At 45.0% G+C, this 21,730-nt stretch overlaps 1 protein-coding gene and 1 long non-coding RNA gene across 2 annotated transcripts in view; both read right to left on the bottom strand.

The window, feature by feature from the left end:
* Positions 1–610: 610 nt before the first annotated feature.
* The window catches only part of LOC141271540 (uncharacterized), a 140,648-nt gene continuing 119,528 nt past the window's right edge, over positions 611–21,730 (bottom strand). Inside the window, exon 14 of the mRNA XM_073681594.1 lies at positions 611–1,864. Coding sequence (XP_073537695.1) covers positions 1,299–1,864 — 566 coding nt within the window. The 3' untranslated portion in view covers positions 611–1,298. The remainder of the gene's footprint in view (positions 1,865–21,730) is intronic.
* Positions 7,140–12,070, bottom strand: LOC141273007 (uncharacterized). The gene is made up of 3 exons (XR_012322053.1): positions 12,053–12,070; positions 10,903–11,009; positions 7,140–7,165 (listed from the first exon to the last, which is right to left on the bottom strand). It is a non-coding gene; the product is annotated as an uncharacterized lncRNA (long non-coding RNA).

The raw sequence follows: 21,730 nt of genomic DNA, 5'->3' as shown, positions 1-21,730 counted from the left end.
TATCAAATATGTGTATGTGTTTTGTTTTTTTTAATTATTTTATTTTGAATGGGGCAAAAGGCGGGTGATTTAAACTTTTATATTTTTTAAAAACATTTTTTTTTTCACTTTTTGCTTGCTTCTATAGTCTCTATAGGAGACTAGAAGCAGCAACTGTCCAATCACCTCTGCTACATAGAGGTGATGAGCAGATCACCTCTATGTGGCAGAAATGCTCCTGTGCTATGAGCGCCGACCACTAGGTGGCGCTCATAGCGATCAGCACATGACAACCACTGGGGTCTGCTGCCCACCCATCAGTGACCCACGATCACGTGACGGGGTCACCAATGGGCAGGGTAAGTGATGCGCTTCTGGCGCGGCAAAGTTAAATGCCGCTGTCAGAGATTGACAGCGGCATTTAACATGTTAACAGCCGCAGGTGCATCGCGATTCCACCCGCGGCTGTTGCGGGCACATGTCAGCTGTAATAATCAGCTGACATGTGCCCGGTTCAGTGCGGGCTCAGCGCCGGAGCCCGCGCTGAACAGGGGGTGACAGCCTGGTGCGTACTAATACGCCACAGGCCGCAAAGTGGTTAAACATATTTGTTGTAACTACTCTTTCCAGTCCAAATCAATGTAAACCAGGGATATCAAACTCAAATATACAGAGGGCCAAAAGTAAAAGCTTGGACAAAGTTGCGTGCCAACTTTGTTTCTTTATTAAAAGAATGTCTACAATTGAGGACGTTTTTCTTGATCAAATATAGCTTTTCATATAGAAACAAACTTAAACGGGCTGTCCCATGAAAAAAGGTATGATGCAAACAAAAGTGCCCCCAAACATAGTATGATAACTCCACAGCGCATTCCTCCACACGCATGGTATGACCCTACTGTACCCCCCTACCTCAATCCCCCTACAAAGAATGGTGACCCCATCACAGTGTGAGTGTTCAGCATTTGCATGAATTACTCTGTTTCTACTATTTCGCCCTAATGCTAAATTAACAGCAATACCGCTCAGTACTGCTGCATAGTGTACTCCATGATGAGGTTGTTCGATAAACACTCAATAGGTGACTGGGAAAAAGGAGTGGGAGAGAGATTCAGGGCAACATATCTCAACCAGACTAAAGCCATTCATATTTATATAATTTTAATTAAAATAGGTGTAGCATGATCAAAAATGAGAATAAGACTTGAGCAGAATCTTTATAGCTAATGACAAACACCAGCACAGAAGTAGTTCTTGGCAGACACACAATTATACAATAGCTTGAACATTTGTTCACGATGATGGAGAATTCCACTGCATCACCTTTTGTCTGACGAGTCCATATAATTCATTAGACAGAGAAGATTTTCTTGGAGCTTGGATGATTTTTCAATATTGATTGTCCCTGTGTGAATTCTTTGATGATTAGCAAGAACCGATTTCCTGCTGAAACACTGACCACATTCCAAACACAAAAATGGCTTCTCCCCCGTGTGATTTCTGTGATGTTCAACAAGTTCTGATTTCTGTGCAAAGCATTTCCCACATTCTGAACAGGAGTATGGTTTCTCTCCTGTGTGAGTTCGTTGATGTCTAACAAGACCTGATTTCTCAGCAAAGCATTTCCCACATTCTGAACATGAAAATGGTTTTTCACCTGTGTGAATTTTTTGATGTTTACTAAGACCTGATTTCTGGATAAAACGTTTTCCACATTCTGAACATGGATAAGGCCTCTCTCCTGTGTGAATTCTCTGATGACGCTCAAGATGATCTTTGAACATAAAACACTTTCCACATTCCAAGCACGAAAATAGCTTCTCCCCTGTGTGAATTATCTCATGCTTAAGCAGACTTGACTTCTTGGTAAAACATTTCCCACACTGTGAGCAAGAATGAGGTTTCTCCCCTGTGTGAGTTCTTAGATGTTCATTAAGAACGGATTTCCTAGTAAAACACTTTCCACATTGTAAGCATGAAAAGAGTCTTTTTAGAGATGTGTTTTTCTGTCCTTCGAGACTTTCTTTATGAATTCTTAAATGTACAAGGAGATTTGCATTGTGAGAAAAACATTGTCCACATTCAGGACAAGGAAACAGATTATCCACATTTCCCATTCTTTCATGGCAAAACTGATCAGATTCTTCAGCAAAGCATTCCACAGATTCAGAAGATAAACTCTGCTGAAGAATATGTTCTGGACCTTCCTCATGATTCGAGAAATCCCACGACAGGTCAGGAAAGTAAAGTCCTGAATATGTATTTTGGGTAGTAGGATGTTCTATTATAGAATCTTTTGAGATACCATTATAATGACTCTTCGAGATAGTGTTGCAGTCATCTGCTGGAAATAAAAAGGTATTTTCTTTTTTAAAACTTGTGTCATAAAACACACAAAATAACAGACCTGTACAGACTTAAAGGTGTTGTCTGGTGAAAACAAGTTTTCACCCATATATAGAGTGAGTGATAATTTATTGATTGGTGGGGGTCCGACTGCTGAAGCCCGCACGGATTGGCAGAATGGGGAACTTTGCCAGTGTGCATGCTCAACCGCTGTCCCATTTATTTCCCAGGGGGTTGCACTCCGTACTAGCACTCAATTTTATAACAGGGATAAAGATTCCCCGTTCTAACAATCGAACACAATAGTGTTCAAAAACATGCCAACCTCTAATTAATCCCCTATTCTGTGGATAGAAGACCATTTGTTTTCACAGGACAACCCCTTTAATGGTCAACAAGCATGGAGGACATAGTTTATTCAGATTAGCTGAATGAACCATGATTGTTAACTCATAAAGGCTGAGAGATTTTCTGTCATAGGACAGATGATCCTATCACATCAAGAAAAAAACTTGGGTTTCTGACAAGTCCTACCTCACTGAATGTAATGACCTGTCCTACTTAAACAAATTAATCTATAAGTGACCAGGCCTAAATAGGCCTTAAGCCACTTTTATTTGTTATTTGCTTCTCCTCTTTTCAGCAGCCATAATTTTTATTTAGTGCTGTTTGGGGTACATATAAATTACTTTTTAAAATATAAGTATATATATATATTTATATTATATATATACACATACATACATATACATACCTACCTATTATGTATACACACACAGTGGGGAAAATAAGTATCTGATACACTGCCAATTTTGCAAGTCTTCCCACCTACAAAGAATGGAGAGGTCTGTAATTTTTATGATAGGTACACTTCAACTGTGAAAGACAGAATCTAAAAATAAAAAAAACGAAAATTACATTGCATGATATTTAAATAATTAACTTGCATTTTATTGCATGAAACAAATATTTGATCACCTACCAACCAGCAAAAATTCTGTCTCTCACAGACCTGTTAAGTTTTTTTCTTTAAGAAGCCCTATTACTGCACTCATTACCTGTATTAATTGCACCTGTTTGAACTCATTACCTGTATAAAAGAGACCTGTCCACATACTCAATCACACTCCAACTTCTCCACTATGGCCAAGACCAAAGAGCTGTCTAAGGACACCAGGGATAAAATTGTAGACCTGCACAAGGCTGGGATGGGCTACAGGACAATAGGCAAGCAGCTTGGTGAGAAGGCAACAACTGTTGGCACAATTATTAGAAAATGGAAGAAACACAATATGACAGTCAATCTTTCTCGGTGTGGGGCTCCATGCACGATCTTGCCTCATGGTGTAAGGATGATTCTGAGAAACATCAGGAATCAGCCCAGAACTTCATGGGAGGACCTGGTCAGTGACCTGAAGAGAGCTAGGACCACAGTCTCAAACATTACCGTTAGTAACACTACGCAGTCATGGATTAAAATCCTGCATGACACTCAAGGTCCCCCTGCTCACACAAGCACATGTCCAGGCCCATTTGAAGTTTGCCAATGACCATCTGGATGATCCAGAGGAGGTATGAGAGAAGGCCATGTGGTCAAATGAGACCAAAATAGAATTTTCTGGCATCAACTCCACTCGCCATGTTTGGAGGAAGAAGAAGGATGAGTAGAATCCCAAGAACAACACCCCAACTGTGAAGCATAGTGGGAGAAACATATTTTGGGGGTAATTTTCTGAAAAGGGGACAGGACGACTGCACTGTATTGAAGGAAGGATGGATGGATGGGGTCATGTATCGTGAGATTTTAGCCAACAACCTCCTTCCCACAGTAAGATAATTGAAGATGGGTCATGGCTGGGTCATCCAGCATGACAATGATCCGTAACACACAGTCAGGGCAACCAAGTAGTGGCTTCGTTGGAAGCATTTCAAGGTCCTGGAGTGGCCTAGCCAGTCTCCAGACCTGAACCCAATAGAAAATTTTTGGAGGGAGCTGAAACTCAATGTTGCCCAGCGACAGCCCCGAAACCTGAAACATCTGGAGAAGATCTGTATGGAGGAGGAGTGGGCCAAAATCCCTGCTGCAGTGTGTGCAAACTTGGTCAAGAACTACAGGAAACGTCTGACCTCTGTAATTGCAAACAAAGGGTTCTGTACCAAATATTAAGTTCTGTTTTTCTATTGTATCCAATACTTATTTCATGCAATAAAATGCAAATTAATTATGTAAAAATCATACAATGTGATTTTCTGGATTATTTTTAGATTCTCTCTCACAGGTGAAGTGTATCTATGATAAAAATTACAGACCTCTCCATTCTTTGTAGGTGGGAAAACTTGCAACATCAGCAGTGTATCAAATCGTAATATTCCCCACTGTATATATGTTCACACATAAAGATTAATAAATAGATATACATATATATTACACAGTATACTATATAAATTTGAAAATATATATTTTTTGTGACGCAAATATACAAAAAAAAGCGTAATCAAGAGCAAGTGAGGGCTGAGGTTGGCCGCTCATGTCCTCCTGATAACTAATATGTATGAAGACACGGACAGTGATGCCAACGCTGATTGGGCGCAGGGCTCACGTGTCATAAAAAACACACATGAGCCCCAGGAATGAGAGTGCCGACACCACTGGACCTGCGCCGGCAAGGGAGGCGAGTATAAACTTTTTTTATTTTCACGGGGGCCAACATTCAGATCGAGAATGGGTTGTCCTAGTAGTGGACAGCCTCTTTAAAATGCAAAATGTAAATTTTCTGCATCTAAGAGAATATACTTGTTCAATAAATGATTCCGCTTCTAAAACCAGTAAATAAATAATAATAAAAAAATAAAATAAACTGGGCCTCTATATAAACTTCCTTAACAGTATCACTATTAATATAGTAGTATGGAAGATCTCAGATATATAAAGACATAAAGGAAGATCTCTACTTTATGTAAACATTCATGGATTCATCCAGCATTTTCATATAATTTATAATTAGTCTTGACAGAGAATTCACAATCACTACATTGGAGCTTCATAAGAGTTTTTATATTTTTTACACAGCTATACTGTATTTGTTATTAGATTACCCAAGTAAGACAAGTAAAGGCTTCTTCTGGAAAAGCTCAGTGCAATTCATAGGAGTCAACAGGGGAGAGGACAGTTGCCCCATCAGGTCACGCTTCTTTGGATTTAATGGCTACTACTCACCTGGATGGATATTTGTAGGGATCTCCTCTTCTTTTAACAAGTGATTACCATTTTCATATGTCTTTTCTTCTTCATGCATGACTTCAGCTTTAATTTCAGTAGGATCTTTGTCCTGATTATCAAGAAGAAGAGAAACGTACAAATGAGGAGTCAGCTAACGAAAATTGGCTAGCAGCCATAAAGATCCATTGTAATAAAATGCAGGCTAATTCATATCGGTTGACATTTTCCTTGGGTTTTATAGGGCTTGTCTTATTTAGAAAACCTATTTTCATATACCCTAACAGAATTGTCAGAATGGGCTGACAAGGGCTATCAGTATCATTGAGTCTGGGGCCCACTGATCAGCTACTTAAAAATATTACATTACCACCATGCATAATACATTGGGCAGTTTGTTGAGTTAATTAAGAGATGTTATCATTGTCTGTACATAGTGAATCAATTGTATTGTGCCAATTTCTGCACAGAGTCCCACTAGGGAATTTTCCGGTCCCCCGTGGGCCATTCCAAGCCTGCCTATCAGGGAATTGTGGGGTTTTCTATTTAGGATCCTCGTTACACTGATGATCCTTGACTGTAATCCGAACTCTAATGTTTCATTTTCCCTGTGGTGGCTTCTTCGTTGTCAAATAATCATTCCATGTCTATCTACTCTGTGCAGCGCTTCATTTGCAATTTTTGCCATTTGTGAACTTTTTATTGGGCAGGTTGCGGTGAATACTTGAAATCTCTGCATTTATTTACCATGTAGAGAATTTGTGATGTGGACTTGAAATTAAAAATATTTCACAACTGAATCATCAGTGTCCGTGAATGATTATTTGACAAAGAAGATGAATCTACCACAGGGAAAATGAAACATTAGAGTCGCAATTACAAAATAGGGTCATCAGTGTAATGAGGATGAATATTTAATAAAAAGAACGGGTACACCCATTTGTCAATTTATTTATACCTTTTCTAGGAGAAATAGCAGAGGAACAGTATATTACAGATTTATAAGAAAAGATACTTCAAAATTGTTATTTTATAGGAAATACAAGTATTTATGTAAAGAGGCATGTCAGGAGTGGCAATAGGTCCTCTTTAAAGGGGTATTCCCATCTCCAAGATCCTATCCCAATATGTTGTAGATGTAATAATAATAATATTAGCAAATACCTCCAATTAGAAATATAGTATAGTATTTTTGATTCGCTATGTCTCTTTCCTCATGTGCAGGCATTGCAGGACCTTAGGTATCCACGGTTACGACCACTAGCAGTTAACTGTCACTTTATCAGTGGATGTAACCATGGATACCTAAGGTCCTGCAATGCCTGCACATGAGGAAAGAGACATAGCGAATCAAAAATACTATACTATATTTCTAATTGGAGGTATTTGCTAATATTATTATTATTATTACACCTACTACATATTGGTATAGGATCTTGTAGATGGGACTACCCCATTAAGCCTGAATTTTCAAAATTTGAAGGGGATTAATCAAGAGTTCCATAGCATATTTCCTTATGTCCTCTACCTGATGATTCTCTAGGACACTATGATTTTCTGCTTCACAATCTTGGGAAAACAAAGGACTCGGAAATCTCTCTGGATTTTTGATACTGGATTCTTCTGTTGGGAGAGAGAAATACATCAAATACAGTGATAATAAACAGTGTGTGTAAATACAAGTGCTTCTCAATAAATTAGAATGTCATCAAAAAGTTAATTTATTTCAGTTCTTCAATATAAAAGGTGAAACTCATATATTGTATAGAGTCATTACAAACAGAGTGATCTATTTCAAGTGTTTATTTCTGTTAATGTTGATGATTATGGCTTACAGCCAATGAAAACACAAAAGTCATTATCTCAATAAATTACAATAATTAACAAAAAACACCTGCAAAGGCTTCCGATGCGTTTAAAAAGGTCCCTTAGTCTGTTTCAGTAGGCTCCACAATCATGGGGAAGACTGCTAACTTGACATATGTCCAGAAGGCAGTCATTGCCACACTCCACAAGGAGGGTAAGCCACAAAAGGTCATTGCTAAAGCAGCTGGCTGTTCACAGAGTGCTGTATCCAAGTATATTAATGGAAAGCTGAGTGGAAGGAAAAAGTGTGGTAGAAAAAGGTGCACAAGCAACCAGGATAACTACAGCCTTGAAAGGATTGTTAACAAAAGGCCATTCAAAAATTTGGGGGAGATTTACAAGGAGTGGACTGCTGCTGGAGTCATTGCTTCAAGAGCCACCACACACAGACGTATCCAGGACATGGGCTACAAGTGTCGCATTCCTTGTGTCAAGCCACTCATGACCGATAGACAACGCCAGAAGCATCTTACCTGGACCAAGGAGAAAAAGACCTGGACTGATGCTCAGTGGTCCAAGGTGTTGTTTTCAGATGAAAGTAAATTTTGCATTTCATTTGGAAATCAAGGTCCCAGAGTCTGGAGGAAGAGTGGAGAGGCCACAATCCAAGCTGCTTGAGGTCTAGTGTGAAGTTTCCACAATCAGTGATGGTTTGGGGAGCCATGTCATCTGCTGGTGGAGGTCCACTTGGTTTTATCAAGACCAAACTCAGCGCAGCCGTCTACCAGGACATTTTAGAGCACTTTATGCTTCCCTCTGCCGCCAAGCTTTTTAGGGATGGAAATGTCATTCTCCAGCAGGACTTGGCACCTGTTCACACTGCCAAAAGTACCAATACCTGGTTTACAAACAACAGTATCACTGTGCTTGATTGGCCAGCAAACTCGTCTGACCTTAACCCCATAGAGAATCTATGGGGCATTGTCAAGAGGAAGATGAGAGACACCAGACCCAACAATGCAGACGAGCTGAAGGCTGCTATCACAGCAACCTGGGCTTCCATAACACCTCAGCAGTGCCACAGGCTGATCGCCACCATGCCACGCCGCATTGATGCAGTAATTGATGCAAAAGGAGCCCCGACCAAGTATTGAGTGCATTTACTGAACATACATTTCAGTAGGCCAACATTTCGGATTTTAAAAACATTTTTCAAGCTGTTGTTATAAAGTATTCTAATTTACTGAGATAATGACTTTTGTGTTTTCATTGGCTGTAAGCCATAATCATCAACATTAACAGAAATAAACACTTGAAATAGATCACTCTGTTTGTAATGACTCTATATAATATATGAGTTTCACTTTTTGCATTGAAGAACTGAAATAAATTAACTGTTTGATGATATTCTAATTTAGTGAGAAGCACTTGTGTATTACTTATATACACATATACAATATGGTTATCTGCATTCTAATAAAGATCTGTTTACACTGACCGATCAGAAGCACGATATGACAGCCAATCAGTAAAGTTTTACCAATTGACAGTCGTTTAAAGGGAACTTGCCACGTGAAAAAAACGCCATTAACCTGAAAATATGAGGTTGATCTGCAGGTTAACAGCATTCTGAACCTGCCCGGCGCCCGCACTTGGAGCCCCACTACCAGGATGAAATTAACTTTATTCCTCCCAAAAGCGGTCAGGTTTTAGTCACGGGGTGGTGTCAGCACAGGTTCAATCTCTGCTTTGTGTATAAAATACATAGTGGCGGCTATAACCACACCCCCGACACTGACTGACAGCTCACTCAGCATTAGGGCCGGCTGTCAGTCAGTGCCAGGGGTGCAGTTACAGCCGCTGTTCTCAATACCCAGAGCGGTGACTAAATCCGCGCCATCCCCGTGACCGAAACCCGATTGCGGCTGGAAGGAATAAAGTTAATTTCCTCCTGGCGGGGGGGGGGCTCTAAGTGTGAGCGCCGGGCAGGTTCAGGACGCTATTAACCTGAAGGTTAATAACATTTTTTTCACGTGGCAGGTTCCTTTTAAACAGCTCTTTACACAGGCAGACCAAACTAAGCGATGTGCACTGAGCAATCTGTAATACATCTATACTAGATTACTCAGCACACATAGGCTGCCATGGTTCCCGGGAGTGCGAGTCCTGTTAACACGGAACAATGCACCGCCGATCTGTTGTGCTGCACAAAACATCATTTCACCTGATGAATGAGCGGTTTGCTCGTTCATCAAGAGATCGGCAGCCTGTTTACAAGGCAAGAAGTGAAACCAGTGTTTTTAACAACGCTCTATTCACGATTATCTTGCAGTGAGTTATCTTGTTCAGTGCCCCTAAACAACTAAAGTCTGCTCTTGCCTGGTGATATGATGGGCTGGTGGTCCTCCATCATGGCGTCCTTGTACAGATCCTTGTGTCCTTCTACATACTCCCACTCCTCCATGGAGAAATGGACAGTGACATCCTGACACCTTATAGGAACCTGACACACAATGATACAGTCATCATCCAGACACATCATCCCTTGTGTTCCTGTATAATGTCCCAGTATTCCCAGCAGCGCTCACCTCTCCAGTCAGCAGCTCAATCATCTTACAAGTAAGATCTAGGATCTTCTGATCAGGTTCCAGGGGATGAGGTGGATACTCCAGGATGGGGCTCAGAGTCCTACTCCATCCATCAGACACACACCTGCCGGGGAGCACACACTCTCTAGATGTCTTCACTACTGTGTAATCCTGTGTATTAAAGAAGACTCTGGTATGTCCCTATACTGATAAAAGGTTACATTCCAACATTTAAAGGGAGTCTGTCAGCAGGTTTTTGCTATTTTTTCTGAGAAAAGCATAATGTAGGAGCCGAGAGCTTGATTACACGTATATGTCACTTATTAGGCTGTGTGCTGTAGTTTCAATGCAATCAGTGTTTTAGCAGCAGAAAATTATCACTAGAGGACTACGTGTCACATGCAGACTAGTCAGGCTAATCTGTTTATCCCAGCCCACACCACTGATTGGCAGCTTACTCACCATTCACAGTGTACACAGGTAGCTGACAGTTAGGGGTGTGGGAAGAGTTATACACAGCCCAGAAGACTTAGCACTGCTACATCTGGAGCAGACAAAACAGGGATTCTATCAAAACGGCACCAAGCAGTCCAACAAATGATAGATCGCTGGAATCAGGGTCTCTGTCTCTACTTTATGCTGCTATCAGAATCCACAGCGAAAACCTGCTGACCGATTTCATTTTAAGTTATCACCAATCCAAAGGATAATTTGCAGATGAGGGGGCTTAGTGCAGTGGTGGTCGCACATGTGCGATACTGATACATTTATTCTCTATGGGACTGCCAGAGATAGCTTAATACAGTGCTAGGCAATTTTAACAGGATTCTTGGGATAGGTGTGGGTCCCAGAGGTCAGACTCCCTTCTCTGATTTGAAAGTTACCACCTATCCTTTAAAGGCTGGGAAATACCCTTTAATAGAGATAAGAGTGAAGTCAAGTGGCATTGTTCCCAGAATCCCTCACCTCTCCGGTTAGCAGGTAAAGTATCTCCAAGGTGAGGTTTAATATCTTCTCAGTTATGTGGTTCCCTTGCTTGTCCATCCTTCCTGGGTAAATGAGAAGACTCCTGACTTTAGGAGGAACAAGACCATGAGATTCTGTAATAATATGCTATGGAGTCAAGAGACATAATGTAGAAAAACATCACTTAATATTATGATCATTAGTATTATGTAGCCAGGATACTATATATAGTCCCACAGTATCCTTCTGACCCCCTGTAAGGCTATGTTCACACATTGCATTTTTTCAGAGTTTTTTTTATGCAAATTTTCTGTTGTGTTTTACAGTACCAGCAAAGCCTATGAGATTCCTGAAATCTTATGCACATATCAGGATTTTGTGCCTTGCATGTTTTTTTGCAGAATAGAGCATGTCACTTCTTTCAGCATTTTTCACCTTGGAAATAATGGGTGGTGAAAAAACGCTGGTGTCAGTTTTTACAGCGTTTTTTTGTGCCAAAACCTGATGAGATTTATTTCTTTTTACTGAACTTTATGTACATGCATAAAAGAGACAAAGGACAGTGAAAAAAAATGCAGCAAAAACGCACCAAAAAAAACAAGCAAACAAATTCCTGAATAAACCTTCCTGGAAAGAGATCAGGACTGGCTGCAGAAAAAAAGCAGCAAAACGCAATGTGTGAACATAGCCTGATCACTATAGTTAAATGACACAGGAGTGCAGCTGCACAATTAGGCTGGATGATTATTTCACATATGGTCACATACTTACTGGCGTGGGGCTGGTTAAAACTTGTACAAATGAGTGCACATCTAAAGTCCTGCAGACTGCAACTGTATACAGAGGACCAATGTAACTTCTGGATCTTTAAATCTCAGCATGTCCCATCACAATCAGTCTGTGATCCGGACTCCATGCCATCAGCTTAGAAGTGATCTGCTCAGTTGGTGCCAAAGCTCTGAGAGGTGGTCCTTCCTACAGTTAGACAGGGAATGTTAGTGGCTATAGACATGCTGATGGTGGGGAGAGGATGTGTTGTTAGAGGACACTGGAGAGGCTCCATTTATAGCCAACACCATTCTACTCACCAATGCAGCAGGAGCTATAAGAAGACAGCTAAAGGTGCAAGGAGGAGAACACTAACACTTACCCTACACTCTCCGCCTCTGCTGCCATGCATCCCCTGCAGTGATCTGTCACATCTGACCTCAGTACTGTCATTTCCTCTTCTGGAGACACCAGTGATGATGTCATCCTGGCCATGTGACTAGTCACATGTGTAGGAGGAGTCAGGCACCAGGCTTTCAGTATCCTGAAGTGAATGTAATATTAGTGCATGGAGACATTGGAGAGAAGAGGTGTGAACTCTTGTGTGTGCATAGCCCAGCTGCATGGCTACAGATAAGACAGCACAGGAACCTGTGCATTATATAAGCAGCAAAGGTGTGCATGAATGTAATGTGTAGACAACAGGTGTGCATGCAAGTAATGTGTGGACAACAGGTGTGCATGCAAGTAATGTGTGGACAACAGGTGTGCATGAATGTAATGTGTGGGCAGCAGAGGTGTGCATGAATGTAATGTGTGGGCAGCCGAGGTGTGCATGAATGTAATGTGTGGACAACAGGTGTGCATGCAAGTAATGTGTGGACAACAGGTGTGCATGCAAGTAATGTGTGGGCAGCAGAGGTGTGCATGAATGTAATGTGTGGGCAGCCGAGGTGTGCATGCAAGTAATGTGTGGACAGCAGAGGTGTGCATGCAAGTAATGTGTGTACAGCAGAGGTGTGCGTGCAAGTAATGTGTGGACAGCCGAGGTGTGTGTGCAAGTAAAGTGTGGGCAGCAGAGGTGTGCATGCAAGTAATGTGTGGACAGCAGAGGTGTGCATGCAAGTAATGTGTGGACAGCAGAGGTGTGTGTGTATGTAATGTGTGGGCAGCAGAGGTGTGCGTGCATGTAATGTGTGGGCAGCAGAGGTGTGTGTGCATGTAATGTGTGGGCAGCAGAGGTGTGCGTGCATGTAATGTGTGGGCAGCAGAGGTGTGTGTGCATGTAATGTGTGGGCAGCAGAGGTGTGCGTGCATGTAATGTGTGGGCAGCAGAGGTGTGCGTGCATGTAATGTGTGGGCAGCAGAGGTGTGCGTGCATGTAATGTGTGGGCAGCAGGTGTGCATGCAAGTAATGTGTGGACAGCAGAGGTGTGCATGCAAGTGTGGGCAGCAGAGGTGTGCGTGCATGTAATGTGTGGGCAGCAGGTGTGCATGCAAGTAATGGGTGGACAGCAGAGGTGTGCGTGCAAGTAATGTGTGGGCAGCAGAGGTGTGTGTGCATGTAATGTGTGGGCAGCAGAGGTGTGCATGCAAGTAATGTGTGGGCAGCAGAGGTGTGTGTGTATGTAATGTGTGGGCAGCAGAGGTGTGCATGCAAGTAATGTGTGGGCAGCAGAGGTGTGTGTGCATGTAATGTGTGGGCAGCAGAGGTGTGTGTGCATGTAATGTGTGGGCAGCAGAGGTGTGCGTGCATGTAATGTGTGGGCAGCAGGTGTGCATGCAAGTAATGTGTGGACAGCAGAGGTGTGCGTGCATGCAATGTGTGGGCAGCAGGTGTGCATGCAAGTAATGGGTGGACAGCAGAGGTGTGCGTGCAAGTAATGTGTGGGCAGCAGAGGTGTGTGTGCATGTAATGTGTGGGCAGCAGAGGTGTGCATGCAAGTAATGTGTGGGCAGCAGAGGTGTGTGTGCATGTAATGTGTGGGCAGCAGGTGTGCATGCAAGTAATGTGTGGGCAGCAGAGGTGTGTGTGCATGTAATGTGTGGGCTGCAGAGGTGTGCATGCAGGTAAGGTGTGGGCAGCAGAGGTGTGCGTGCATGTAATGTGTGGGCAGCAGGTGTGCATGCAAGTAATGTGTGGACAGCAGAGGTGTGCATGAATGTAATGTGTGGACAACAGGTGTGCATGCAAGTAATGTGTGGACAACAGGTGTGCATGAATGTAATGTGTGGGCAGCAGAGGTGTGCATGAATGTAATGTGTGGGCAGCCGAGGTGTGCATGAATGTAATGTGTGGACAACAGGTGTGCATGCAAGTAATGTGTGGACAACAGGTGTGCATGCAAGTAATGTGTGGGCAGCAGAGGTGTGCATGAATGTAATGTGTGGGCAGCCGAGGTGTGCATGCAAGTAATGTGTGGACAGCAGAGGTGTGCATGCAAGTAATGTGTGGACAGCAGAGGTGTGCATGCAAGTAATGTGTGTACAGCAGAGGTGTGCGTGCAAGTAATGTGTGGACAGCCGAGGTGTGTGTGCAAGTAAAGTGTGGGCAGCAGAGGTGTGCATGCAAGTAATGTGTGGACAGCAGAGGTGTGCATGCAAGTAATGTGTGGACAGCAGAGGTGTGTGTGTATGTAATGTGTGGGCAGCAGAGGTGTGCATGCAAGTAATGTGTGGGCAGCAGAGGTGTGTGTGCATGTAATGTGTGGGCAGCAGAGGTGTGCGTGCATGTAATGTGTGGGCAGCAGAGGTGTGTGTGCATGTAATGTGTGGGCAGCAGAGGTGTGCGTGCATGTAATGTGTGGGCAGCAGAGGTGTGCGTGCATGTAATGTGTGGGCAGCAGGTGTGCATGCAAGTAATGTGTGGACAGCAGAGGTGTGCATGCAAGTGTGGGCAGCAGAGGTGTGCGTGCATGTAATGTGTGGGCAGCAGGTGTGCATGCAAGTAATGGGTGGACAGCAGAGGTGTGCGTGCAAGTAATGTGTGGGCAGCAGAGGTGTGTGTGCATGTAATGTGTGGGCAGCAGAGGTGTGCATGCAAGTAATGTGTGGGCAGCAGAGGTGTGTGTGTATGTAATGTGTGGGCAGCAGAGGTGTGCATGCAAGTAATGTGTGGGCAGCAGAGGTGTGTGTGCATGTAATGTGTGGGCAGCAGAGGTGTGTGTGCATGTAATGTGTGGGCAGCAGAGGTGTGCGTGCATGTAATGTGTGGGCAGCAGGTGTGCATGCAAGTAATGTGTGGACAGCAGAGGTGTGCATGCAAGTGTGGGCAGCAGAGGTGTGCGTGCATGCAATGTGTGGGCAGCAGGTGTGCATGCAAGTAATGGGTGGACAGCAGAGGTGTGCGTGCAAGTAATGTGTGGGCAGCAGAGGTGTGTGTGCATGTAATGTGTGGGCAGCAGAGGTGTGCATGCAAGTAATGTGTGGGCAGCAGAGGTGTGTGTGCATGTAATGTGTGGACAGCAGGTGTGCATGCAAGTAATGTGTGGACAGCAGAGGTGTGTGTGCATGTAATGTGTGGGCAGCAGAGGTGTGCATGGAAGTAATGTGTGGGCAGCAGAGGTGTGTGTGCATGTAATGTGTGGGCTGCAGAGGTGTGCATGCAGGTAAGGTGTGGGCAGCAGAGGTGTGCGTGCATGTAATGTGTGGGCAGCAGGTGTGCATGCAAGTAATGTGTGGACAGCAGAGGTGTGCATGAATGTAATGTGTGGACAACAGGTGTGCATGCAAGTAATGTGTGGACAACAGGTGTGCATGAATGTAATGTGTGGGCAGCAGAGGTGTGCATGAATGTAATGTGTGGGCAGCCGAGGTGTGCATGAATGTAATGTGTGGACAACAGGTGTGCATGCAAGTAATGTGTGGACAACAGGTGTGCATGCAAGTAATGTGTGGGCAGCAGAGGTGTGCATGAATGTAATGTGTGGGCAGCCGAGGTGTGCATGCAAGTAATGTGTGGACAGCAGAGGTGTGCATGCAAGTAATGTGTGGACAGCAGAGGTGTGCATGCAAGTAATGTGTGTACAGCAGCGGTGTGCGTGCAAGTAATGTGTGGACAGCCGAGGTGTGTGTGCAAGTAAAGTGTGGGCAGCAGAGGTGTGCATGCAAGTAATGTGTGGACAGCAGAGGTGTGCATGCAAGTAATGTGTGGACAGCAGAGGTGTGTGTGTATGTAATGTGTGGGCAGCAGAGGTGTGCATGCAAGTAATGTGTGGGCAGCAGAGGTGTGTGTGCATGTAATGTGTGGGCAGCAGAGGTGTGCGTGCATGTAATGTGTGGGCAGCAGAGGTGTGTGTGCATGTAATGTGTGGGCAGCAGAGGTGTGCGTGCATGTAATGTGTGGGCAGCAGGTGTGCATGCAAGTAATGTGTGGACAGCAGAGGTGTGCATGCAAGTGTGGGCAGCAGAGGTGTGCGTGCATGTAATGTGTGGGCAGCAGGTGTGCATGCAAGTAATGGGTGGACAGCAGAGGTGTGCGTGCAAGTAATGTGTGGGCAGCAGAGGTGTGTGTGCATGTAATGTGTGGGCAGCAGAGGTGTGCATGCAAGTAATGTGTGGGCAGCAGAGGTGTGTGTGTATGTAATGTGTGGGCAGCAGAGGTGTGCATGCAAGTAATGTGTGGGCAGCAGAGGTGTGCATGCAAGTGTGGGCAGCAGAGGTGTGCGTGCATGTAATGTGTGGGCAGCAGGTGTGCATGCAAGTAATGGGTGGACAGCAGAGGTGTGCGTGCAAGTAATGTGTGGGCAGCAGAGGTGTGTGTGCATGTAATGTGTGGGCAGCAGAGGTGTGCATGCAAGTAATGTGTGGACAGCAGAGGTGTGCATGAATGTAATGTGTGGACAACAGGTGTGCATGCAAGTAATGTGTGGACAACAGGTGTGCATGAATGTAATGTGTGGGCAGCAGAGGTGTGCATGAATGTAATGTGTGGGCAGCCGAGGTGTGCATGAATGTAATGTGTGGACAACAGGTGTGCATGCAAGTAATGTGTGGACAACAGGTGTGCATGCAAGTAATGTGTGGGCAGCAGAGGTGTGCATGAATGTAATGTGTGGGCAGCCGAGGTGTGCATGCAAGTAATGTGTGGACAGCAGAGGTGTGCATGCAAGTAATGTGTGGACAGCAGAGGTGTGCATGCAAGTAATGTGTGTACAGCAGAGGTGTGCGTGCAAGTAATGTGTGGACAGCCGAGGTGTGTGTGCAAGTAAAGTGTGGGCAGCAGAGGTGTGCATGCAAGTAATGTGTGGACAGCAGAGGTGTGCATGCAAGTAATGTGTGGACAGCAGAGGTGTGTGTGTATGTAATGTGTGGGCAGCAGAGGTGTGCATGCAAGTAATGTGTGGGCAGCAGAGGTGTGTGTGCATGTAATGTGTGGGCAGCAGAGGTGTGCGTGCATGTAATGTGTGGGCAGCAGAGGTGTGTGTGCATGTAATGTGTGGGCAGCAGAGGTGTGCGTGCATGTAATGTGTGGGCAGCAGGTGTGCATGCAAGTAATGTGTGGACAGCAGAGGTGTGCATGCAAGTGTGGGCAGCAGAGGTGTGCGTGCATGTAATGTGTGGGCAGCAGGTGTGCATGCAAGTAATGGGTGGACAGCAGAGGTGTGCGTGCAAGTAATGTGTGGGCAGCAGAGGTGTGTGTGCATGTAATGTGTGGGCAGCAGAGGTGTGCATGCAAGTAATGTGTGGGCAGCAGAGGTGTGTGTGTATGTAATGTGTGGGCAGCAGAGGTGTGCATGCAAGTAATGTGTGGGCAGCAGAGGTGTGCATGCAAGTGTGGGCAGCAGAGGTGTGCGTGCATGTAATGTGTGGGCAGCAGGTGTGCATGCAAGTAATGGGTGGACAGCAGAGGTGTGCGTGCAAGTAATGTGTGGGCAGCAGAGGTGTGTGTGCATGTAATGTGTGGGCAGCAGAGGTGTGCATGCAAGTAATGTGTGGGCAGCAGAGGTGTGTGTACATGCAATGTGTGGGCAGCAGAGGTGTGCATGCAGCTAAAGTGTGGGCAGCAGAGGTGTGCGTGCATGTAATGTGTGGGCAGCAGGTGTGCATGCAAGTAATGTGTGGACAGCAGAGGTGTGTGTGCATGTAATGTGTGGGCAGCAGAGGTGTGCATGGGTGTAATGTGTGGGCAGCAGAGGTGTGTGTGCATGTAATGTGTGGGCTGCAGAGGTGTGCATGCAGGTAAAGATTGGGCAGCAGAGGTGTGCGTGCATGTAATGTGTGGGCAGCAGGTGTGCATGCAAGTAATGTGTGGACAGCAGAGGTGTGTGTGCATGTAATGTGTGGGCAGCAGAGGTGTGCATGGAAGTAATGTGTGGGCAGCAGAGGTGTGCATGGAAGTAATGTGTGGGCTGCAGAGGTGTGCATAGATGTAATGTGTAGACAGCTGGTGTGCATGTATGTAACGTGGAGGCAGCAAAGGTGTTGTAGTGCTGCAGTGTTCACACTGCAGTAATGAGGCAGTGATCCAAGGAAAGTCCAACTTAAACGGCTTTATTTGGCAAAATTCACAACTGAAAAGCAAAGGCTGTCCTCCAGATCGCAGCTGGGATATCAACACAGTCCATGTAAACCTGTTGCTGTAGGAGACAGCCGCGCCGTGTCACTTAGGGTGCGTCAGATACGTTGCCTTCACAGGCCTGTGTTCAGCTTCACACAAGCTTGCAGAGCTTCCTGCTATGCTCCTAGCAGCATTACTGCAGGTTTTTAAAAGGACTCTGTGGCCAGGAGCCACTTGTAAGACCCGGGCTGGAGGGAGTGGACCGCCCCATTGCCATCCTGTAGTCCACTCCAAGAATAAAAGCCCATGCTGGGTTTTCTAAAATCCAACTTAGAAAAATAGCTTGACTAAGTTCAAACTTTACTTTTACTCTGCACTGCAATCACAGCTGTGTCTGTGATAGCAATGCACTCCAGCGGGTTCAAAATGTTTCTATGCGCATCCTGGGGGAGGGGATACATACCGTCCCTCACATATGATTCCTCTCACTGCCTCACAGTGTGCATGCATGTAACGTGGAGGCAGCAAAGGTGTGCATGTAAGTAATATGTAGACAGCATAGGTGTGCATGTATGTAACGTGTGGACAGCAGAGATGGACATTCATGTAACAAATAGCAGGGGTATGCATACATGTATGTAATATTTAGAGAGTAGGAGTATGCATTTAACATCCAGTTAATTGGCCCCGAGTATCATCGGCTGCAGAGCGGGGCACGCACCCGGAAGTGGCCAGCTATGCTGGGGGCGTGCGCCTGCGCGGGTTCCTTGGGACCCGCACATGCGCGGTGGTCGCTTGACGGCTGGGGCGCACGCGGCGCGCTCTCTGACCCGCACGCATGCGCCGTAATGGCACTGGCCCCACGTCATGTGACCGACGGGGCACGCCCCCGGCATTGCTGGCCACTTCCGGGTGCGTGCCCCGCTCTGCAGCCGATGATACTCGGGGCCAATTAACTGGATGTCTAATACATATATAACACGCATTATAGGGCACTATAATGACATCACTTGCCCTTGAGAAAGCGGTTGGAAACACCACGAAACGCGCGTTGGGCTCTTCTGACCATCCTCTTCTCCCCTCCTTTTGGGCTGTGCTTTCTTGCCAGGTAATTAACTCATGGAATTACGCTGTTTGAGCACTTAGATCCTGACACAGATTCTCCCATGACATAGCACTGGTGCCCCTTTCGCCCCTGCTTAGCCAGTATCTAGTGGGCTTATATGTATTTGGGCTGATTTTTTGTGTCTTTGTCCATAGTTATTTATTGCATTGAATATTTATAACCTTTTTTATTATCATCTTGGGCAAATGTGCAATCTTGTTGATCCATGGGTCTATTACGACCTCACTGTTACTAATGTGCCTGGCTTGAAAGCTACCATCTAGTCACCTCTTGGTTTCTTCTCTTTTTACCTACATTTTATGTGTGTATTTCACTAATAAATTAAATTTTCGCATTATATGCTGAGTTGTTCTCCTCCTTTATCATGTCTTTTCAGCATGCTTATGGACAGATGTCTGTCATTTGACATGCTATCTGTCCATTTTTGTATATTTGATGGCGTCCTTTGTGTATTTATTGTGTAATGGTGTAGTCTCCAGCAGGCATTGTTTTCTGGGGGCATTCTTCAGCTAGCACTTTTTTATAGGGATACTCTATGGTTTAATGTCTGCACTGTTTTTAGGAAGACCCCTCACAGAAATAAATAAATAAATAAAAAATCACAGAAAAAGATACAGCCTTACCAACACCAGGTCAGATTTGCACTAGCAGGATGCAGTAGGCTCCCATGGTAAAGGTGGGGCCAGCACAGGTGCAAAATAGTAATGCAGCAACCACTCACAAACCTACCAATTCATGGAGGGGGTGGTTATTAGTACTAAAAATGCATAGATGAGGCTTGCATAGGACGCCAGTCACACAGGTACATGTGATGCACAGTGTCTGGCTTACAGCTTGACGCCCATATTATTAGATGAGGTGGGCGGCCCACAATAACTGCACCCCACAAGGACAGACACCCCAATTTACCCAACCAACACTAAAAGGCCTGGGTGCATCCTGCATAAAAATGGAAAAATGTGCAATAAAAAGATGAAAAATAATGTAAAAAATACATGCTGTATTGGTCTATATTTTGGCCAAAATATGCAAGCTCGCAACCAACTTCAAGGGTCCTCATACTTGCGAGTCCCCACACTAAATTAAAAAGTGGCTCACAGAAGGACTAAAATTTAAGAAACATCACAGAAAAAATGTACAGCTTTACCAACACCAGGTCAGATTTCTTAAATCCAACTTAGACAAATAGCTTGACTAAGTTCAAACTTTACTTTTACGCTGCACTGCAATTACAGCTGTGTCTGTGATAGCAATGCACTCCAGTGGGTTCAAAATGCTTCTATGCGCATCCTGGGGGATACATACTGTCCCTCGCATATGATCCCTCTCACTGCCTCACATATCCCCCCCTCTGTGTGGAGTTGAACACTGGTCACCATACAGGGTACCCGGGACAGGGCATCCGCATTTCCCTGCTACTTCCCAGCTCGATGTTCCACTGAGAAACTAAAATTTTGCAATGATAGGAACCATCTGGTGACTCGAGCATTCCTCTCCTTGGCATTTCTCATCCATACCAAGGGTGAATGGTCCGTCACCAAGCAAAACTGTCGCCCGAGCAGATAATAGCGTAGGGACTCCAAGGCCCATTTAATAGCCAAGCACTCCTTCTCCACTACGCTATAATTTTTCTCTGACGGAGGTAAGTTTCCTACTTAAGTAGGTGACCAGATGTTCCTCTCCATTCACCTCTTGCGACAGTACCGCTCCTAGGCCTACCTCAGAGGCATCCGTTTGCACGATGAAGCCTTTCTTAAAGTTGGGGCTGGTGAGGACCGGCTTGTCCGCACAATGCCAACTTCATGTACTGGAACGCTTCCTCCGCCTGAGGGTTCCACCGAACCATGACAGACTTCTTCCCCTTTAGGAGATCGGTCAGGGGGGCCCAGCAAAATTAGGTATAAACCGGCGGTAGTGCCCAATGATGCGGTAGTCATAGGCCTGGGCCAGTTTTGAATGGCCTCAATCTTGTTTACTTGGGGTTTGATAACCCCGCCAATCACATACCCTAAGTATCGGGCTTCCTCGAGACCTATCACGCATTTTTTTGGGTTCGCTGTTAACCCCGCGACTCTGAGTGAATCCAGCACCCCTTGTACCTGGGACAGGTGGGTATGCCAGTTGGTACTAAAGATGATGATATCATCTAAATATGCCGACGCGTACTTCTGATGAGGCTCTAACACCATGTCCACCAACCTCTTGAAGGTGGCCGGGGCCCCATGCAATCCAAAAGGCAAGACGACATAGTGATAGAGGCCCTCTGGTGTTACAAAGGCGGTCTTTTCTTTCGCTGATTCTGTCAGTGGCACCTGCCAGTAACCCTTGGTCGGATCGAGTGTGGTGAAGTACTGGGCCTGCCCCAGTCTCTCGATCAGCTTGTCTACCCGAGACATTGGATAAAGGTAAAATTTTGACACCTCATTCAATTTACG

This window comes from Phyllobates terribilis, unplaced genomic scaffold (genome assembly GCF_046119375.1).
Source record: "Phyllobates terribilis strain yellow unplaced genomic scaffold, ASM4611937v1 Scaffold_5__5_contigs__length_657084704, whole genome shotgun sequence".
NCBI lineage: Eukaryota > Metazoa > Chordata > Amphibia > Anura > Dendrobatidae > Phyllobates > Phyllobates terribilis.
This window is presented reverse-complemented; position numbering and strand designations above follow the sequence as displayed.